The 18,559-nt window shown below is 39.2% G+C and overlaps 1 protein-coding gene across 4 annotated transcripts in view; it reads left to right on the top strand.

The window, feature by feature from the left end:
- Positions 1-1,778: 1,778 nt before the first annotated feature.
- The window catches only part of MAPK9 (mitogen-activated protein kinase 9), a 28,078-nt gene continuing 11,297 nt past the window's right edge, over positions 1,779-18,559 (top strand). Inside the window, exons 1-7 of one of the 4 annotated variants that reach the window (XM_035560573.2) lie at positions 1,779-1,970; positions 5,969-6,143; positions 10,560-10,689; positions 11,401-11,459; positions 12,151-12,289; positions 13,464-13,629; positions 14,878-14,949. In XM_035560573.2, the coding sequence (XP_035416466.1) occupies positions 6,022-6,143; positions 10,560-10,689; positions 11,401-11,459; positions 12,151-12,289; positions 13,464-13,629; positions 14,878-14,949 (688 nt within the window). In that variant the 5' untranslated portion in view covers positions 1,779-1,970; positions 5,969-6,021. Of the gene's footprint in view, positions 2,025-5,968; positions 6,144-10,559; positions 10,690-11,400; positions 11,460-12,150; positions 12,290-13,463; positions 13,630-14,877; positions 14,950-18,559 lie in introns of all 4 variants that reach the window. The other 3 variants (XM_035560577.2, XM_035560576.2, XM_035560574.2) reach the window with 3 other exon arrangements.

Here is an 18,559-nt window from a genome sequence, read left to right as displayed (position 1 = left end):
TTGGTGGTGGTGGTTTGCTTTTTTTTTTAATATCCCTTAATGCCTCCTTATCTCAGGTCTGAGTACAAATACAACACTGTAGTACTCTGTTACTAGCAGGAGAGATATTTTCCTCCAGTCTTGTCTGAGTCCTGGTATCAGAGTTCTTTCATCTCTTCCTTTCTGTGTGACACAAGTCTTATGTTAGCCACAGATACTCATGCAAAAGGTGGACACACCTTACTTTTCTTTCTCCTGCAGCTGCATTTCAAAAGACTCCATCGGGTTTAGGTAGCTCGCCCCATCTTTACAAACCACCTGAGTACAGGAGCACTGCACTTAGTGACTGCTTGTCAGTGTTTTGCAAGTCCTGTAGCAGTACAGCAGCACAGTCTCTAGCTCCTACTGTAGTTCACACCAGCTATTGATTGCACACAGTGAGTTGGATTCATTTCCTTACATGAGCATAGAATCACAGAATGGATTAAGGCTTCGTATTTCACCTTCTTTTGAGATAGATGAACATGGGAAGAAATCTGTAATCGGAAAGGGAAGCTATGTCTGTATTTTTACATGTTTTGTTTGTGGACATAATGTTGTCTCCTAGGCCAAGAAAAAATTGCCATAAACTTGTATTTAATATAGTATCTAATCTACAGTCACAGGAATACAAAAAAAATAACAAACAAACAAACAAAACCCTATACTGGTAAATAAGAGAGTACTATTTACAAATTCAAGCTATGACTAATCAAGAAAAAGAAACACTTGTTTATATGAAAGGCCTGATTAATGATTTCAGATCTTTATGTATTTTTTTCACAACGGCCTGTATTTTTAGTTGTGAGCTAACTAGCACTAGGAAGCATTATAAACCTCAAAGAAATAAGGTGGGTATCAAATTGTGAGAGAGCTTCACGTGTTTGTGTATTTTGGAACAGTCAGAAATTGGAATCTTTCATGTCTGCCTTCTTATTAAATCTTTGATTAGTGAAATTATTTTTTTTTCTTTAGAAGCAAGCCCATTCATGTCATGACCAGTGACGTTTGCGTGCTTATGCAGGTTAATAGCTGGAAAGTGCTACACTAGCTCGTAACAGAACAGCTCCCACATACTTTTTATAATCACGTAAAAGAGCCCAGATAAGCTGGGACAAAACCCATGCTGCCAGCCTGCGGTAGCTGTGTGAGGGCTGTGTAACGCGGTGGCCACCATGTTGTGGTACTGACCCCATGGCCCCTGTAGTGCCCGGAGTTAGCGCCCGCTTTGTGTTAAAACGCAGGGCTACTGAAGGGAGCTGGCATCACCTGCTCTGTAAGATACCTTAAATTGATTAATTAATAAATAAATAAAAAGTGTGTTTTTCTAAAATCATCGAGCATAGAAACCATGGAACAGACAACTCTTGCTTCCCTTATTTATTTATTTATTTTCGATTAAGGGGTTTATTTATCTATTTACTTAAGGGGTAGAAGTATTTATTTTAATTAAGGGGCTGACGTCCGCAGGGCAGGCTTGAGGCAGGCAGGGGCCGGACAGTGACGTGATGCCGGCGCGTGACGTCATCGCAGCACGCCCCCCTCCCTCCTTGCTGTCCGCAGCGGGGCGGCGACGTCACGAGCACCGTGAGAGCCTGACGTGCGGCGATGACATCACGGCGGAGGGCGGGCGCCGCGTCGCGATTGGCCGCAGCCTCCCCGTCCCCGCTTCGGGCCTTCCACGCCCTCTGAGGGAGAGCACGGCGAGGTCCCGCCCCCGGAGCTCGATTGGCTGAGCCTCGCCGGCGGCGGGCTACGATTGGTCCGAGGCGACGTCTGTCAGCGCGCGCAGGCCTGGCGCGGCCTGCGCGGAGCAGCGGGAGGCCATTGTGGCTGGGGCGGCCCTGCGAGGCGGAGGCGGCGGCCGCGGAGGAGGAGGTGGCTGCGGTGGTGGTGGCGGCGGTGGCTGCCGCCGCGGCCCGTCCCGCTGGAGCCCGCTGAGGGACGCGACGGTGAGGGAAGGGCCGCGAGGAGGGCGGCGGGGCCGGACCGAGCCGAGCCCTGCGGTGAGCGGAGCCCCGGCCCCACAGCGGGGAGAGGGCGCGGGCCCCGGCCGGGGAAGGCCCCCGGGGAGGTTGGGAGGCGAGGAGCTCCCGACAGCGCTCCGCCTCCGCTCCCGGTGCTGTCCGCCTCCCGGCTCAGCCTCCTGCCGCCCGTTCGCCCCAGGGTGGGTGGCTGGGGTGGGTTGGAGTGCAGGGCTGCTGCTGGGAGAGCCCGAGGGTGCCTCAAAACCCGCTGTGAGCGGTCGAGGTGCCGCTCTGCTGCGCTCACCTGCGGTGCCGGGCTGCCCCAGGGCTGCCAGGAGCGGCACGGGAGGTAACTCGGCAGGTTTTTGCGTCTGGGACGTGCACCTGTTGATACGTCCTGCTGTAACGATTAAAAGCCAAGCACTGCTGGTTGATTTGCAAAGGTAATAAGCTAAGGGGGGAGGTATGGAAACAGCACAGAATAATCTTCTCTTTTCATATATAGGTAGCATGTTCAATGTGTATTCTTTCTGTCTGCAGCGCGATTTGGCTTGAAGTTTAAAAATCAAGTTCAATTTCTTGATGTTCATATGCTTCGTTGTAATAACACCCCTGTATCCAAAATAACACAAGGAATGTGTTCCCAGCTGTTAAAACCTGTTTGTTTCAGAAGCTTTTGACTTGGAAAATATCCAGAGGATGGATCTGGTTAATAATACGTTGCCATTTTAATAAATGACTTGTAGAGAGGTGACTTGAATACAGACCGTGTATATACATACACACCGTAGTGCAGTCGCTTTCAACCCCTGAATATTTCCTACTGGAATTCTGTATGATAACTCATAAACCTATTGGAGATAGGTTGGGTGGTTTTATTGTTTTCCTATTTTTTGGTTATTTCATCTTTCATGAGCTACAGGTTGAAAACCATTTCTGTGAGTGTTTCTGAACTCACTGCACACAGTAAAATCAACTTCGTCCTTTTAAAGTTTCTCCAACGGTACAAGCAAGCTACTAAAACAAGCACAAAAACCCACACCCAATTTATGCATCTCGTGCATGCTCTAAAATAAGAAGATATCTTGAAACTTTGTGATTTGGTAACACGCCGTTATCAATAACGTAGAAGTATGTTTACTGACCATCCTGTGAATGAACGCCTTCCACATTTGGCGCTGGTCCTGTTTGGTGCAGCTGTATCTAGGGAACCATAAATGAAAACATACGTTTCCGAAATGGAAGTAAGATTCTTGTATATCAGAAGCATGGAATATGTTGCGTACGTTGCTAGGTGGAGTGGTGCATCGAATTATTTCAGGTAGGAGAGTAACAGCACAGGATTATGAAACTCACTTGTCAGATACACTTTTTCCTTTGAGCAGTGGGAAATCTGTTCTTATTCAAGGGTCCTGACCCCCAAAACAGACTCTTAAGCCTTAAGTCCTGTGAACACCTACAGTCCTGCACCACCTAGTTTTATGTTCGTGTGCGTCTGAAGTAACGCATGTGCTGATGCTTCCAAGCAGCTTGCAGCCCAGGTGAAAGCTAGGGCTCTGCCTGCTGCTTTTCTCCACGTATTATGGCTGGGCACTCAGCACACTGAATTCCAAAGGACGTCAGAAAATGTGAAGCTTGTCTGTTGCAGTGCACGAGTCCTGCTTTGGGTCTTGTCTAAAGAGCTCATTCTGGTCTTTAGGTTGTTTCCAAAGGATGGCTTTGTACAAACAAGATTTTCTAAAGTTTGGGTTCTCCCGTTCGGGATAACTTCCTTTTCCCTATTCTTCGTTATCACCGCTACAGAGAAGCAATGATCTTCATTATCCTCTGAAGATGCACAGCATGATTCTCACATAACTATCAAGTCTTTAACTTGATTTCCAGCTTAATCAAGTTCTGTACTCTTTTTTCCCCTCCTCTGAGCCTTTTGCAGAGGTAGGGTCTTCACTTTCCAGCTGTGTCTTTCTTGCAACATTGGAGATTTACTGAAAATATCAGGGCTGTTCAGGGACCATTTACCAAAAAATTCAGTGCTGCAGAGTGTATAGCTTTGGAATAATAAAAAAGGCTGGAAGGAAGAGTGGGTTTGTTCCTAGGGTGTAGCAGGAAAGGTTGAGAACACTTCTTAAGGCAGGGTTTTGGTCTTATCTAAGTGTGAGCTCATGGTGGAACCACATCTGACTGGCCCCGTGTAGGACGTGTATTTCTGTTCCCTCCTGCTGCTGTGGCAGAGGCAGAAAGCAGAGGCAGTAGCTTACGTTTTCCTTTTGCTGATCCTTTCTCCCTTGCTTTTTTTCCTTGAACTTCTAAGAGGATATATCAGGTAAATTTACTGCCTAAGTTGCTGCCAGAGATGACCAAATCGAGTACCTACTTTTTAAAATGCTACTTAGATTCTGGGATGCTAGAAGCTAAATGGGACTCCAGATATTTCTTGAGAATGCTTTAAGACTAGCCATTACCGGATTAACCCCAGTCTCTGTTAGGTTTTGCAGCTCTTCTGCCTGTTTTCCTTGCACGTTTCCTGGTGTTCGTCTGCTGGCCCTGGCCATGGAGAAGATGCTGCTCCTTCCTGCTTGTGCCAAGGAAGGGAGACATCCAAATGCTAATTCTTGAACGACTGAAAGCCTTTTGTGTGGCTGTGTGCCCTTCTGGGGGGATTCTGGGTTGCTCTTGAGGCTTTTCTGTTTTGCATTGGCTCACAAATATTCTGTAGGCCAGTGAAGAGAGAGAGAACAACTGCTTTTTCTGTAGCTAACAAGGACGTTGTACAGCCTGGTGGTTAAGGCAGCTGCTGAGAGGGAAGGTGATCGGCTTTCATTTCCTGTTTCAAGGAACACTTGACTATGCAATTTAGTCTGGGCTCTAATGACATGATCTATCATGCTGAACATGAAATTAAAAATTGGGGAATTTCTTAGGGACCTCTACAGTAATCACCGAGGTAATTGAGGTCTTGTAAGGTTTGGAGGAGGGATGGATGCCCGGGAAAACGGGAGGTCTACAGTCATTACTGTAGTGCTTTAGAGCTAAAGAGGTTTAGTGCCTAACCTTGCTCTTGGATGTAATTACGTACGTCTAATGCGTTCCTGACAGATGTTAGTGTGGCACAGAAACCTCCAGCGAAGGAGAGTCCATCACTTCCTTAGGGAATCTTCTAGAGTGCTTCACTGCTCCTGTTTTTACAAACTGGCTTTTGTTTCGTCATCTTCTCTTTCTCTCCCCTTTTTTAAAAGGTCTAATCAACATCTTTATAGTTCATTGCTAATCATCACATCCATTGTGTCCGTGGAGAATACATTATTTAATGCCTCCTTTCTTCAGTCTCTCGTGCGTTTCCTCCTCTCCTCTTTTTCTGGGTAACGAACCCAGTTAATGTGACACTTTTTCCTCCCAGGTCTTGCTCCGTACTGCCCTCTAGACTTCAGTCTGTGTCTTTGTAAAAGTCCAGTTGCAGCTTTGGGCGGGAGGCTGATTAGAACTGCTGGGGGGAGGCCAGCTGCAGAGTGTCACTGCCTGGATGGTATTTCTTTTTCATACAGTTTGCTTTTCCTTTCTTTAAAGGGAACTCTTTGATTCTTGTAGGGTTTTAAGCACGCTAACAAATAGCATGGGCTGTCAGTGTGTATTTAAGATAGGAGGAGGAGAGTGGGTTGAGACAGCCGTAGCTCTGAGCTACAGACTATCCTTCATGTTGTAGAGAAAGAGCTGTTGGATTAAGGTTTGGTTTTGCAGTTTATTTGGCTGCTTTTTGTGTTGGGGATTGGAATAGAAACGTGTTTGCTTACAGCTGTGAAGGTTATAATTATTTGTTGTCTTGTCTGCAGGAATTTTTCATTAGCAGTAGTAATAAGTGAAGTTGAAAGAATGCTTATTAAAGAGTATGCTACTGAAAAAGTTATTTGTATTAAAATATATTTTCCAACTTGTTTGCCTTGAATTAGTCAGAGATTGAACATCTGTTTTCTTTTTTTTTCTTCAAGATCTTGAAACCTGTACCAGGTCCTTGAGAGAGAAAACTACATGACACTACACCATGAGTGACAGTAAATGTGATAGTCAGTTTTACAGTGTTCAAGTTGCAGATTCAACGTTCACTGTACTAAAACGTTATCAGCAATTGAAGCCCATAGGATCAGGGGCACAGGGCATTGTTTGGTGAGTAAAAATAATTTATTAAAACATAAAAAGCTATAAATATATAACAAAATCTGAATGTATTCCCGATAGAGGTGCCAGGATGTCAAATGTTGTTGCTAATTTCTCTGTCTCTTGCTACAGGGTTATGATGGACTAAATAGATACTAAAATACCTGCCCACAGTAGTTCATGTGCAAAACTAGCTTTTTTATTTTGGCTTTAGAGGAAAAGTAATATTTATATAACTGCATAACTTAAGAGGGTCAACAAATTTCCTTCTCATTAACCACTTCATTTTTGTTTCTAGTTCTCACGTTCCCCATGTAGTTATGATATTACGATGTAAGGAATGACAATGAGATGGTGAGAGATTCTGGGTTTTACTCGTTTCTTCATCATGGCCCCCTTTCTTCCCCCCCTTTTATTCCCGATCACTCCTGTCCGTTTCTAGGAGCCATCAATGCAGTGCCTTGCCATTAACTAGCAGGACGAGGCAAGTCAGTGTCATTGTCACTCCATGGATTAACCAGGAAGGGATGCTGTGTGAGGGGTTGGGCTGGCCGTCTCTTCCTTGGTGTGGCACCTCAGCTCTGTGTCCAGCCTCCACTGGCCCAGGACGAGAGAGTCGTTAGTCTGATCCTGAACCTTAGTCTCTTGTATGGCACCACACCTCTGGGCCAGCTAAAGGTAAACACTTTCAAATGTTTTTTAGACTGCAGCAATCCATTCTACACCGCTTACTGCCAGCCCTTATTTTGTTGGGCAAAACGTACTTGGTAACAACAGAAATGTTTATCGATGCGGTTTTACAATTCCATACACAAGGGAGTAAGCAGATATGCTTAGGAACTCTAATGTTAGACTTGATCAGAGCAGCGTGGTGGGTTGTTCGTGCTTTAAATCCAGCCTGCGGTTTTTGTTTGTCTATAAATTCTGCAGAATAAGTGTGATGACTCATATTGTGAGCAACTCCTTATACTGCACCTGCCCGTGTCTTTTTGGCCTTTTCAAAACCTTTAAAAAAAAGTTGTGTACACATAGGAAAATGCATTTTTGCGTGAACATAGCTTTATTTAAAAATAAAATGACTTTGTTCTTATTGCCCTGCTAATAGATGAAAAATAAGCAAGATGAGACCGCCTTATTTCATTCTTCTTTAGTGGGCTGAGTGATGGATGGGTAGGCATGCTGGATTTTCATATTAGTGTTTGGTAAGTGTTAGTATAGGATATAAAGAATACACATACAGAACCAGCATAACATTAAGTGTATTTATGTATTCTAGATTGCATGCAAGAATTTAGGGTGGTTGTAATTGCTTCTCCTTTCATTGGAAGTAGTGCATAAACTATATGACTTAAACTAGGCGTCTGCTGCAAAGCAAAGTTGGGGTTGCATAAAGGTCAACGTCTTGGGTGGAGGAAGGGATGATCTGATTTATTGACTTGTTTTGAGAATAGTTGATATTTTGGAACAACAGGGTAAAACATTGCATAAATTCTCATCTTCATGTGAAACATCTCAAAACTCTGTCCAAGTTGAAGAAGGTGCAAAATCTTAATTTCTCCATAAAAGTCCTTAAAACGCGCAAAGGAAATACGCAGAATACACGGATATATAGGGTAGAAATCTCACCATAGGGTAAGTTCTGTGCTGTCATTTTTGGCCGGGAAAATATCAGTGTCATTCGTGTGATACACATGTGCAATACTTTCTTCTTTTAAAATCATTCTGTGCTTAATGCAAACATTACAAAAATATTTCTGGGGTTTTGTGTGTAGTATTTTTTTGGTGAGTAGCTTTTAAAAGCAAGTATATTACTTCAGCAGCGAGAGGTCTGAATTTTGCTGTTGTTTTTCTTCCAAATATTAATAGGAAACTTCATTGGTATAGTTGTTGCTTATTTTTCTACATCTTATATTAAGAAAAAACTAAGTAGTTAAAAACAACGAAGAACAGTGGTAAAGGAAATACGAAATGAGAGCTTTAGCTAAATGAAAAGGGAACTTGATTGTTATCTAGGGGGTATTTCTGTACGAAGTTCACTTTTATATGTGACTTTTCACACTTTTCTCCTGAAGTATTTACATATTTGAAACCTTACAGTCTATTTGCTACTGAGTAACCACTTGCACAAAATTACTTGAAAGTTTACTTTGACTTCCTGTCGTCATTTTTTTTCTTGTCTTGCCCTTGATTTCCTATGTTTTTCTAGTAAATCTGATTTTTCTGTCCCAACAAATTTCTTTTGTCCTTCAGTGCAGCAAAACCACAGTCTTATTTGTAGACTCATTTGAACTTGAACTGTTGATAACTTTATTTACAGTTGCGCTTGAAGAAATTGTTGGGAGAAGTTGGTTGCTGCATGCAAACTTGTGTTTAGGCAGTAGGGAAGTTAGTGAAGTGGAACTGGCAGAGCAGGAATCCATGGTAGTAGCATATTGCAGTTCAAAGAGAAAGTCCTTTGCCTGCAGATCTGAAGTGTAATTTCTTGCTGTAATTTAGGTCGTAATGTTTTGTTTATAATTTCATCACGTATGTGACATTGTTACTCCTAATATTAAATGTTTGCTCAAGATGCAAACCTATTACAAGTGCAGGGAAGACCTTACTACAATTCACCACGATTTCTATATTTATGTAAAATTGTGATATTTAGAAGTATGCTTTTGGTGGTAAAAGATGTTATATTCCGTCTTTTCCTTGGTAAATTACGTCATGCTCATACATTTTTTACTGTCTGATTTTTTTTCCCCCTATCAGTCTGTTTTTAATTTTGGATTGTGAAGATGCAGCTGCAGATTCTTTTTTGAGATGCAGTGCCAGTCACTTTCATGTAGATAAATAAGCAAAATGAAAGGTACAGGTGACTTTTTTAATATGTGCTGAGGCTGAGTCTTGACACATACCTGATTTGTCAGATTACGAAGGGATACTTTGCCTAAAATTGCTCATATGCCCCTCTGCTGCAGTGACCTAGCTAGCTGTGATTGGCTTGAACAGCTTTTTTCGTATGGATCCTGTTGATTATTAGCTTTGTACTAATTCCCAGGCGCTGTTAGTCAGTAATATATGTGAAACTTTTTACGTGTTATGTCTTCTAGGTGAAGTGAATAATATTGAAGCATCAATGCTTCATATTTGGGAGGAAAATAGTTTGTGCAATTGCCTGGCCTCCCATTTTGTTTTGTTTCACATAGACATAAAGGCTTTAAATTTGAGAGTGATCGTACGTCACTGAATAATGACCTGTGTATTTCACAGAACTATGTTGAAATAAATGCTAGCAAGCCTTTAATGAAAATGGTGCATTGATTCAAATCTGGGACATAGAACCATGCCTCCCAGAAAACATCATTTTGTAAGCAAACCCTGCTTTGTGGTGGTACTGCTTTTTCCAGCAGGGAAAGTAGTGGCTTGGTGCTGGTAAACTTTGTATGATTTGAGTATTTCTATCACAGATGAGCTGGTCTTTTCTACGAGTACTATAATATGATGGTCCTTTTAAGCCTGGTGTTGTACACATCTTGATGAGGCAGGGAAGGAATTCACAAAGAAATGTTCTGGGAAAATGTATGTTTCTTTCCTACCCTATCAAAGTAACATTAAATGGAAGTAATATGGGAATCCTTATTTAAAACTACAGAGGTAGGAAACTGGAACACCTGTGTCATTTATGGTATGCATTTGCAGATAATTTGCCAAATAGTCTCTGTGTTAATAATGAGGATATTCAGACTTCAGTGTTCTGGATATACAGATAATTTAGCCGTAGATTCTTACAGCTGTTAAAGCAAGTTTGCATCTGTATCTCAAATTGCAGAGGGAATGAACAAGGACAACTGAAAAATAATACCAGATGAATGGCCGTTTTCATTTTTAAACCGTTGTATTGTTCCCTGGGAGCTTTCCATATTTCACCATTCTATTGATTTTTATTTTGTGCAAAACCAGATGATGAGTGTAATTTTCTGCTAAGCATTAAAATTGCTATGGATTGTAATTTATTCACGTGCAGGAGTGCATTGACACCTGTGGAACAGATCAGGTGACTATCCTTTAGGGAAACTCCTATTGCAAATGTTAAATGACTGTCAGCAGTGCTGTCCCGAAAAAATGCCAAAGTATATAGATTAGGCAACTGAAATACTAATTTATTTAAAATAAGCTTAACATATTTTTCCATCTGTTGAGTCAGCAGATTCTATCTTACGGGGGGCACAGAAGACTTCTCTTAAGAGTGTTAGTGCCTTTTTTTAACCTAATTCTGTTTTTAAGGAATGTACATTTTGTAAATATAAATCAGATGAAGCTGCTTAGTTGATACTGATTTTTTCAAATCTCAATTTATTTCCTTGCTCCTGTCTGCCCTTTTCCCTCACCCCTCCCCAAAACAGACTTCAACTTACGTTGTTTGTCTTTGAAAACTTCCAGTGCTGCGTTTGATACAGTCCTTGGAATAAATGTTGCTGTAAAGAAGTTGAGTCGTCCTTTTCAGAATCAAACCCATGCAAAAAGAGCTTACAGAGAGCTTGTTCTTTTAAAATGTGTCAACCACAAAAATGTAAGTTTGGCTTTATATTTCCCTCTCTCATCTTAGTGTAATTTGTCTAAAAAGCTCAGGATTTGTTCTCTTACTTGTTATCGATAACCAAAGTACCAGAAAAATGGTGAAACTGGAAGGTTTTGGTGTGGGTAATACAATTTACACTGTGTGGTTGAGCTCTTGGGTGAGCTGTTTGGTTGTTAAGAGGATGAAGTGCCAAGAGTAGGAGGTTTTTGTTGCAGTGCTGTTGTGGATTTACCTTCAGTGTAGACTTTGTAAAGATGATACTGCTGTAGTGTGTTTGGTCTTTTAAGTCCTGTTAAGCGAACGAAGCCTGTTTGGCAGATGGTTTGTCTCTTGTAACTGCACTGTAGTTATATTTTCTGAGTTTAGGCAAGATCTGTATTAAATACAGTATTTAACTGGTAGGTTTGGAGGGTGCAGTGATGTAGCTTAAAAAAAGGGTGCCGTTCAGGCACTGGAGAGGGAGATAGGTGTCATGTAACTTGAAAAACATTTCTGCAGTCTTAGTTCCTTCAGCATACATGCTGCAGTTCTGAACTGTTTTTGAAACAGCAGTTTTTCAGTATAAGTGTATTAAGTGAAACCAAGTAATACTTAAATTGTGCATATTACCAGTGTGCCTTTGATTTTGAATAATAATTTCTGCAATAAATGGGTTTTTACTTGAATTAAAGCTGAATTTCTTCTAATGTTTTTCCTTTATAGATAATTAGTTTATTAAATGTATTTACACCACAGAAGTCACTAGAAGAGTTTCAGGATGTGTAAGTACTAGATTTTTTTGTTTTAATTTTCCCGACAAATAGTAGCATGAGCCATAGAGCTATATTTCCACTATCTTATAGACTTTATGCTTTGAATGCAGAGAGTAGCTAAAAGACTAAATCTAGGCTTTAGGTAGTCTTTCTGCGTGTTTCTGAAAGAAAGCAAAAAATAAGATGTTTTACTACACACGTAAGATGGAAGTGTAGGTCATTGCAGTGAATATGCTGTTGTGGTTTGTGAATGGGCTTGGATAAAAGGGTGTGTGTGTCCTTGAGTGGGTAAGCAGATGATATTCTAACTTGAAAATTAATCATTCCTTATTAGCCCTTACGATAATTGTATTTTTTTTTAATTTTTTGGGGGTTGTGGGGGGTGTAATTACGGTGAAAGGAAACATCAAGTCCTGATACATTGCAGTATCTGCAATTTCTTCATCAATTTCAGTCAATCTGAGCTTTTCATGCTGTATCAATTTAGAAAACTCAGAATTATTATTCTGACTGCCATTTCTAAAACTAGCGAAATTCTAATTTCTTGTGATGGACTATTGAATACTTTGTTCACTTTTAATGGTTAGATTGAGTAGATAACAATATAATTTTGAAATTATGGTAATGGATAAGAAATGCATTTAAAATTTGTTAACTTTTTGACTCAGGTTTTCTTAATGTTTTCTTTCTTATGCTTTAGATATTTGGTTATGGAGCTGATGGATGCCAATTTGTGCCAGGTTATTCATATGGAATTGGATCATGAAAGAATGTCCTATCTTCTTTACCAGATGCTATGTGGTATCAAACATCTTCACTCAGCTGGTATCATCCACAGAGTAGGTAGTATTAGATCATTAACGATACTCTATGAACACAGATGTTCTTATGAATTGGAGATTTGGTTTTGAAGAGAATCCAGTCTAGGAGAGGAACAGAACTGGGATAGCTCAAAAGGAATATATCTAGAGATGACTTAAAAGCGTCTCTGACCAAATAGAACTTTGAAATAATGTGTGTGACTCCCACCTCTGTTATTAATAGATGAATATTGAAATGTGATATCCTTCACATGGCCCAGCATTATAGCAAGATGAGATGACAACAAATTTCACTGCCAACAACTGTAAATAATTATTCTGTTATTTCAAGAGAAAAGTCTGAGTGGAAGGTTAGAAAGTCCAAGCCAGCTGGTTCAATACCATTCTGCAGAAACTTGTTGCCTTCCTAAAATGTTCACAGTTGAACTATTTGCATGTCCCCATCATCTCCCTTGAGAAAAGAACATTTTGTACCTGAAAGCATAGTTCATGTGACTGAAACCAGGTCAAACACTTGAGCAGAATTAAATGTACGTCTGTAATTCAGCGACTTGTGATAATCTGTGAATAAAAAAGTACTTTAGTTTTTCCTGTGCTGTATATTCCTTTGGGTGCAATAATGCCTTTTCCCATGAGGCAGATATCTTTAAACATTTTTTTTCTCCCTGCTCACTGGATAACTTTGTATTTTCACTACATCATACTTTTAACTGTGAAATTTGCTAATCAAAATAATGCAGGTGGCTTTTCTGTCATTAACAAATATGCTTATTAATGCATTGTGTTGTGACACTTTCTACTACCGACACCTGATGGATTCATACAATCTCCTTTACTATGCAACTGTTATTCGTACCCAAAATAGGTCCACTCGATGTGTTAAAGGAAGTAGATAAATGTACACGTTGTGCATTACAGAATGTAAGGTAACTGATTATACTGTCAGTGCACAACTGTGTAGATTAAAAGTCTGCGGATGATTTTGATTCGGTATTTCCCTGACTTTTTTGAGCACTGAGCTGTGCAGCATTTCACTTGTCTGTGGTCCGTGTATAAATCAGCAGATATATCAGAACACGAATGTAAAGCTGCTATGTGAGGTGAACTGGTGGTATATAATGACTTTGGGAGTGGGGAGTAATGTATTATCCAGTATGTTGATCCTTCCTTAACTGAAATAATTTCTTGTTAGGATTTGAAACCCAGCAACATAGTAGTAAAATCAGATTGTACACTCAAAATCCTTGATTTTGGACTGGCAAGAACAGCGTGTACTAATTTTATGATGACTCCATATGTAGTAACGCGGTATTACAGAGCACCAGAGGTTATCCTTGGAATGGGCTATAAAGAAAATGGTAAGTTACTGGAGTAACACTTTAAACTCTCTTTAACACTCTTTTGTCTAACGCGTATCTGTCTCAGAATATAACAGCTTTAAAAGATCAGGGCAGAGCTGGTTTTCCTCTGCCATGTCTGTTTTTAAAGTGTGCTAATGACATTACTGGAAATACCAACAAAAATATACGCTGGTTATTTTGGAGAAGGTAATAGTTTTCTACTGCACGCTTATCTCTATTTAATGTATACTGTTCCTGCTCCCCTGCTGTTGTTTTATCTTATGTGTTGTCCTGGTGTCGTTTTCTTTACCCTAAAAAAAAAAGTGAGACATTTATGCTGGATGATACTTTAAAATAGTGATCATTGTGTAAATAATAAACCCTTTTATCAGTGTGATTTTTATTGTGAAGCATCTTCTTTTTACAGTCTGCCCCTTTTATGTCTGTGATTATTAAAATCTATTTCAGATTCCTAGGATAAACCGTGTTTTATATTCCCTTAAACCTGCAAAGCACTTAAAAAGGCTGGGTGTTATACTGTAGTTGAACTGTTTTTAATACCTTGAACATCCAGCCAACAAACTTGCGTGTTAGTGTTTTAATTGATGATTTTTACTAGTTGTGGAGTAATATGATGCCTCTTCTGGTCTTTTATCATAGTACATCTTTTTGCTTTGTCACTGGGGTTGGGGATATTGTGCTTTCTGTAACTTTGGCTGCCTAATACAAGGGACTCACAGGACCTTGCTGAGCCACCTAGGAGTTTACATTGATGTGTGTGGCAGCTTGTACTACAGCAAATGCTCGTGTGGATGAGAACCTTAATAGAGGCAGTTCTGGATAGGACAAGAAAATAATTGCAGGACTATAAATGTGCAGTGTGAAGTTACAAATAAACAATCATCGTATTTAAAAAAACCTCTTTAATCTTTTGTCCTTGTTGCACCTAACATATGATAGTGGATATCTGGTCTGTTGGGTGCATTATGGCAGAAATGGTCCTCCATAAGGTCCTGTTCCCAGGAAGAGATTGTATCCTTCTTCATGGTTGTTTCAGAAATGTAAACACTGATTATATTTTACAAAATGCTAAAAAGACAATTTAATAGCAGTTAAGTTAGTTGGTGTTGAAATGATTGAAAATTCATGTTAACAGTTTGTTTTTCCACATTGTTGTGTTTTACTGTAGATGCTAGATGTTTTTGTTTTTTTCCTCACTTTTGTTCATGAGACTTCATAATTTGATCATCTCATTTTTACTTTCAGTTGATATCTGGTCAGTTGGGTGCATCATGGGAGAATTGGTGAAAGGTTGTGTGATTTTCCAAGGCACTGATCGTATCCTTCCCTAGTCATCCTTGAATCACATTCCACTTCCAACAGAAACACATGTAGATCTGTATAAGTATAAAAGCATAAACAGTGTTTTCCATAATGTTTTAATAGATCTACTGTAATATATGAAATTAGTGTCATTAGCCAAATTGTTAAGCCTTCCCATTTTATTTTTGTAGTAGACTATTTATTGTAATTTGTATTGATTGAATCCATAGGATTTACATTAAGAGCTTCAGCTTTTCTAGCTTTAAAAGGATACTGTTAGATTAAAAGATAAACACCAGTAAGTATATTTTCTTACTATGGTTCTTTGTAGATAAGTGTTATAAGCAAAAGCCTACAAATTTACTTCTTACTATGCATGCATTTTTGCTTCCTATTTTGTTGAACAGTGAACTTTTTTTTAATGTACAAGTTTTTGAGTTTCAGTCAGATTTTTTTTCTTGCTCATTAGGACACTGCTGTCCAGCAAGTGCTAATTGCAAGCACACTGCATGAGATGTTTTAAAAAATTATTGTTTAATACAAAAGGAACAATTCTTTTTCTTTTGGAATTTTTGTTTTCTTTTTATGAAAACTTTATTTCAGGCTTACTTTTTCTTAAGATTCCTCCATCTCCCTCTCCAGTATTTTTGATCCAAATTTGTCTTCACATAATTGTGCTTTCTTCTATGATAGTAATTACAGGAAATTTTTCTGTATTAAAGCCATATATTTTTGTATATGCCTTAGTTTGGAAATCTCAAGAACAGTGGATCAGAGACAAGCCCTTATGCTGTGTTAAGTGAACAAAAATGATCATTTAATCGAATGCATGTTCTTTGAAGAATTTGATGCATTTCAAAGTATTTCCCTAGAAACAAAATTTAAAACACTTGACTCGTTATCAAGTTCCAATTTAAAAAAAATGGAGTGAAAACAATTCTCTTCTTCTTTATAAAGAATTGTCTTGTGAAGTAGTAGTGTTGTAGGACTAGACGTTCCAAGTTTATCAGTAAATATATAGAAAGCAGAAGATGTAATTAAACCACAATTGCCACTTGTGGCTGTAGGCCTTAAGAAGCCCTAGCTACTTGAGGACCAACATTTTTGAAGAAGGTATAATATTTTTTTCTTGTCAGCAAGTAAATGTTGGGTCTGCCACTTTGAATATCAAATATACATTCACATAATCTTTTTATAAGATTAACCTCTGTACCTTATAGAGGGGTAGTTTAAATTTGAATACTAATTTTTCATGACACTAATCTTCAGCAGTTGATCATGCATTATTTAGTAGCATAAATGATTAATTGTTAAACAAGTCTGTTTTCCATATTTCTTTCTTTCTATATTTATTGTTTTACCTTTCAAAGCCTTCAGACCAACCTAACACAATTCTTCATGTATGTTATATGTCTTTCACCTGCATGTCAGCATGGGCTATTTTGATTCATTCATGATAAATGAAGGAAATTTTGTCCATATTTTTGAATATGAGGATTATCATCTGTGGTTCTCTGAAGCTCCACCAGCCTATATTTCAAGGAGTCTCCCCTTCTATCTTACCAGAATGCATAGCTGAGCGTAGAGTATTTTTTCTTCTGATAAGACTTTCGGTTCCTTTTAACGTGAAATACTGACAACTATTCATGTTGTTGACTTAAGCAGCTATCAGTCTGGAAAAGTTTCAGATCGTCATTTTTGTTTAGCTGCAGCTGCAAGACTGTTTTGACTGTGTGGTTTATGGGGGATGCTAGTGTGCATGGCCGTGAAATTTTCCCTTTTACAAAACGTTTTTTGACTTAAGTTTTGAAACGTCATAGTATTTGGGTATTTAGAGCAGGGCCAGTTTCAGTACCTTGCCTAATGATGTGCCCTTGACTGTCTTTAGGAGAACCTGCTCTTAGATCTAGTAGTTTGTATCCCGACAGGGGTTGCTCAGGGAATTGCAGCAGTGCCCTGGTTGGGCTGAGATGCTCCACGTTGTCAGAGCGATGGATGGGCTGAGCCTGCTCCTGACGGGTGCTGAGAGTATAGACTGACCCGAGTGGCTGGCAGTTGCTATTGCGTTGGAGATGAAAAATGTAGAAAAACTATGCAACGTACATACCAAAGATGAAATAATGGAAAGCATAGCAGCACCAGAGAATGTTTTTAATGCTCTTGCTACCCAGGTGGTGAAAGAAACTGCCTGACTGATGGAAAAAGCATGAGGTCATAGTCATGATTTCTTGGGGGAAAATTGTGCTTTATTATAATTTTAATAAGGGTTCTGTTTTCAACTTCTCTTTTTCCAGACTGACAAAGTAGGCAGGCACACTTGGTATGGACTAAAGTGTTCTGGGTTACTTTTGACCTTGAGGTTACTTACTTGACCAGGAAGGTTACTTACTTGACTTACAGCTGACTTCTGTCTGCAGGTTGCAAGGTTATTCGTAGGATGCTCTGCATGCTTTACAGTGAAATTAAGGTTTTCTCCCTGATGGGTTTCTAACAATGGGCATAGCTTATTTAATGTCCAACTCTGTGTTGGGGATTTTTTTTCCATTTTTTTCCATTGTTTTTATTACTGAAGTAGGATATTTAGTCATCATTGTCCATACCCCCACCCTGAAACCACAATAGAGTGGACTTTAATTTGGTTAGCTGGCTAACCAGACTACTATTACTCAGAAAAAAACCTTCTTGAAGCTGGATTGGTGGAGTTCGTGCAGAAATTAGTTTTCCAACTCAAAACAAAATTTCCTGGTGTATGTCAAAACTTGCCTTGTATGTGCTTTGTTTTTAGCATGAAAGTCAATACTGACTTGAATTTTTATTTTAATATTGTTTTTCCATTGGAATGTATTGAGAAAGCAAATAAAATTTTCAATCTTTGCATCTGTAGTTTTAGCATGAAGCAGTGACAATGCATATATTTCTAGTTGTATTTCTGGTGCACTAACTGAAATGAAAGCGCTTCAGTGTTTTATAAATACTTTAATTCTAAGTGCAGCTAACATATTTTGGTAGAAAATATGTATGAGGATGGATAGGTTGAAATGATAGATAATGAATTTATATATAAAGGTCGATGCTTAGACTCTGCTGGAATTGCACATTCTTTTGATCAGAAAAATGTGAAGTGTAGGTCTGAGTAAACTTACTGTATTAGTATTGCTGATACTTATGTCTTTTACATACTTGTACAGAATTAACACAGTATGTCTTCTCAGTGTGAAAGAGCTTTGTTCTGACTAGGCTCGCTCAGAGAAGGCTCTAGTTTATCTGTAACATGTTTCACCAAGTCTAGAGAAAATACCTCTAGATGAAAGAAGGGCAGTCCAAAAGTAATTTGAGGCACGTTTTCAATTGGTAGTATGTAAATCCAATTCCTAAGAAATATTTAGAATCTGCATTTAAAATCAGTAGTCTTTGATTAGGAGGTTCTTTTGGTTTAATTATATAAAAAACATACAGAAATCTGGATTCACTTTTTAGAACCTTTTCAAACTTCCAAAGTTGAAAATAAAAAGCAACCAAATGAACAAAAACAAACAGAAAGAAACTCCCACAATGTGAAGCCTAATTTCCTCATGACATAGGCACAAAATTCCTTACTTTGAAGAATGTGATGTATTTGTGCTTT

The sequence above is a fragment of the Cygnus atratus genome, chromosome 14 (genome assembly GCF_013377495.2).
Source record: "Cygnus atratus isolate AKBS03 ecotype Queensland, Australia chromosome 14, CAtr_DNAZoo_HiC_assembly, whole genome shotgun sequence".
NCBI lineage: Eukaryota > Metazoa > Chordata > Aves > Anseriformes > Anatidae > Cygnus > Cygnus atratus.
This window is presented reverse-complemented; position numbering and strand designations above follow the sequence as displayed.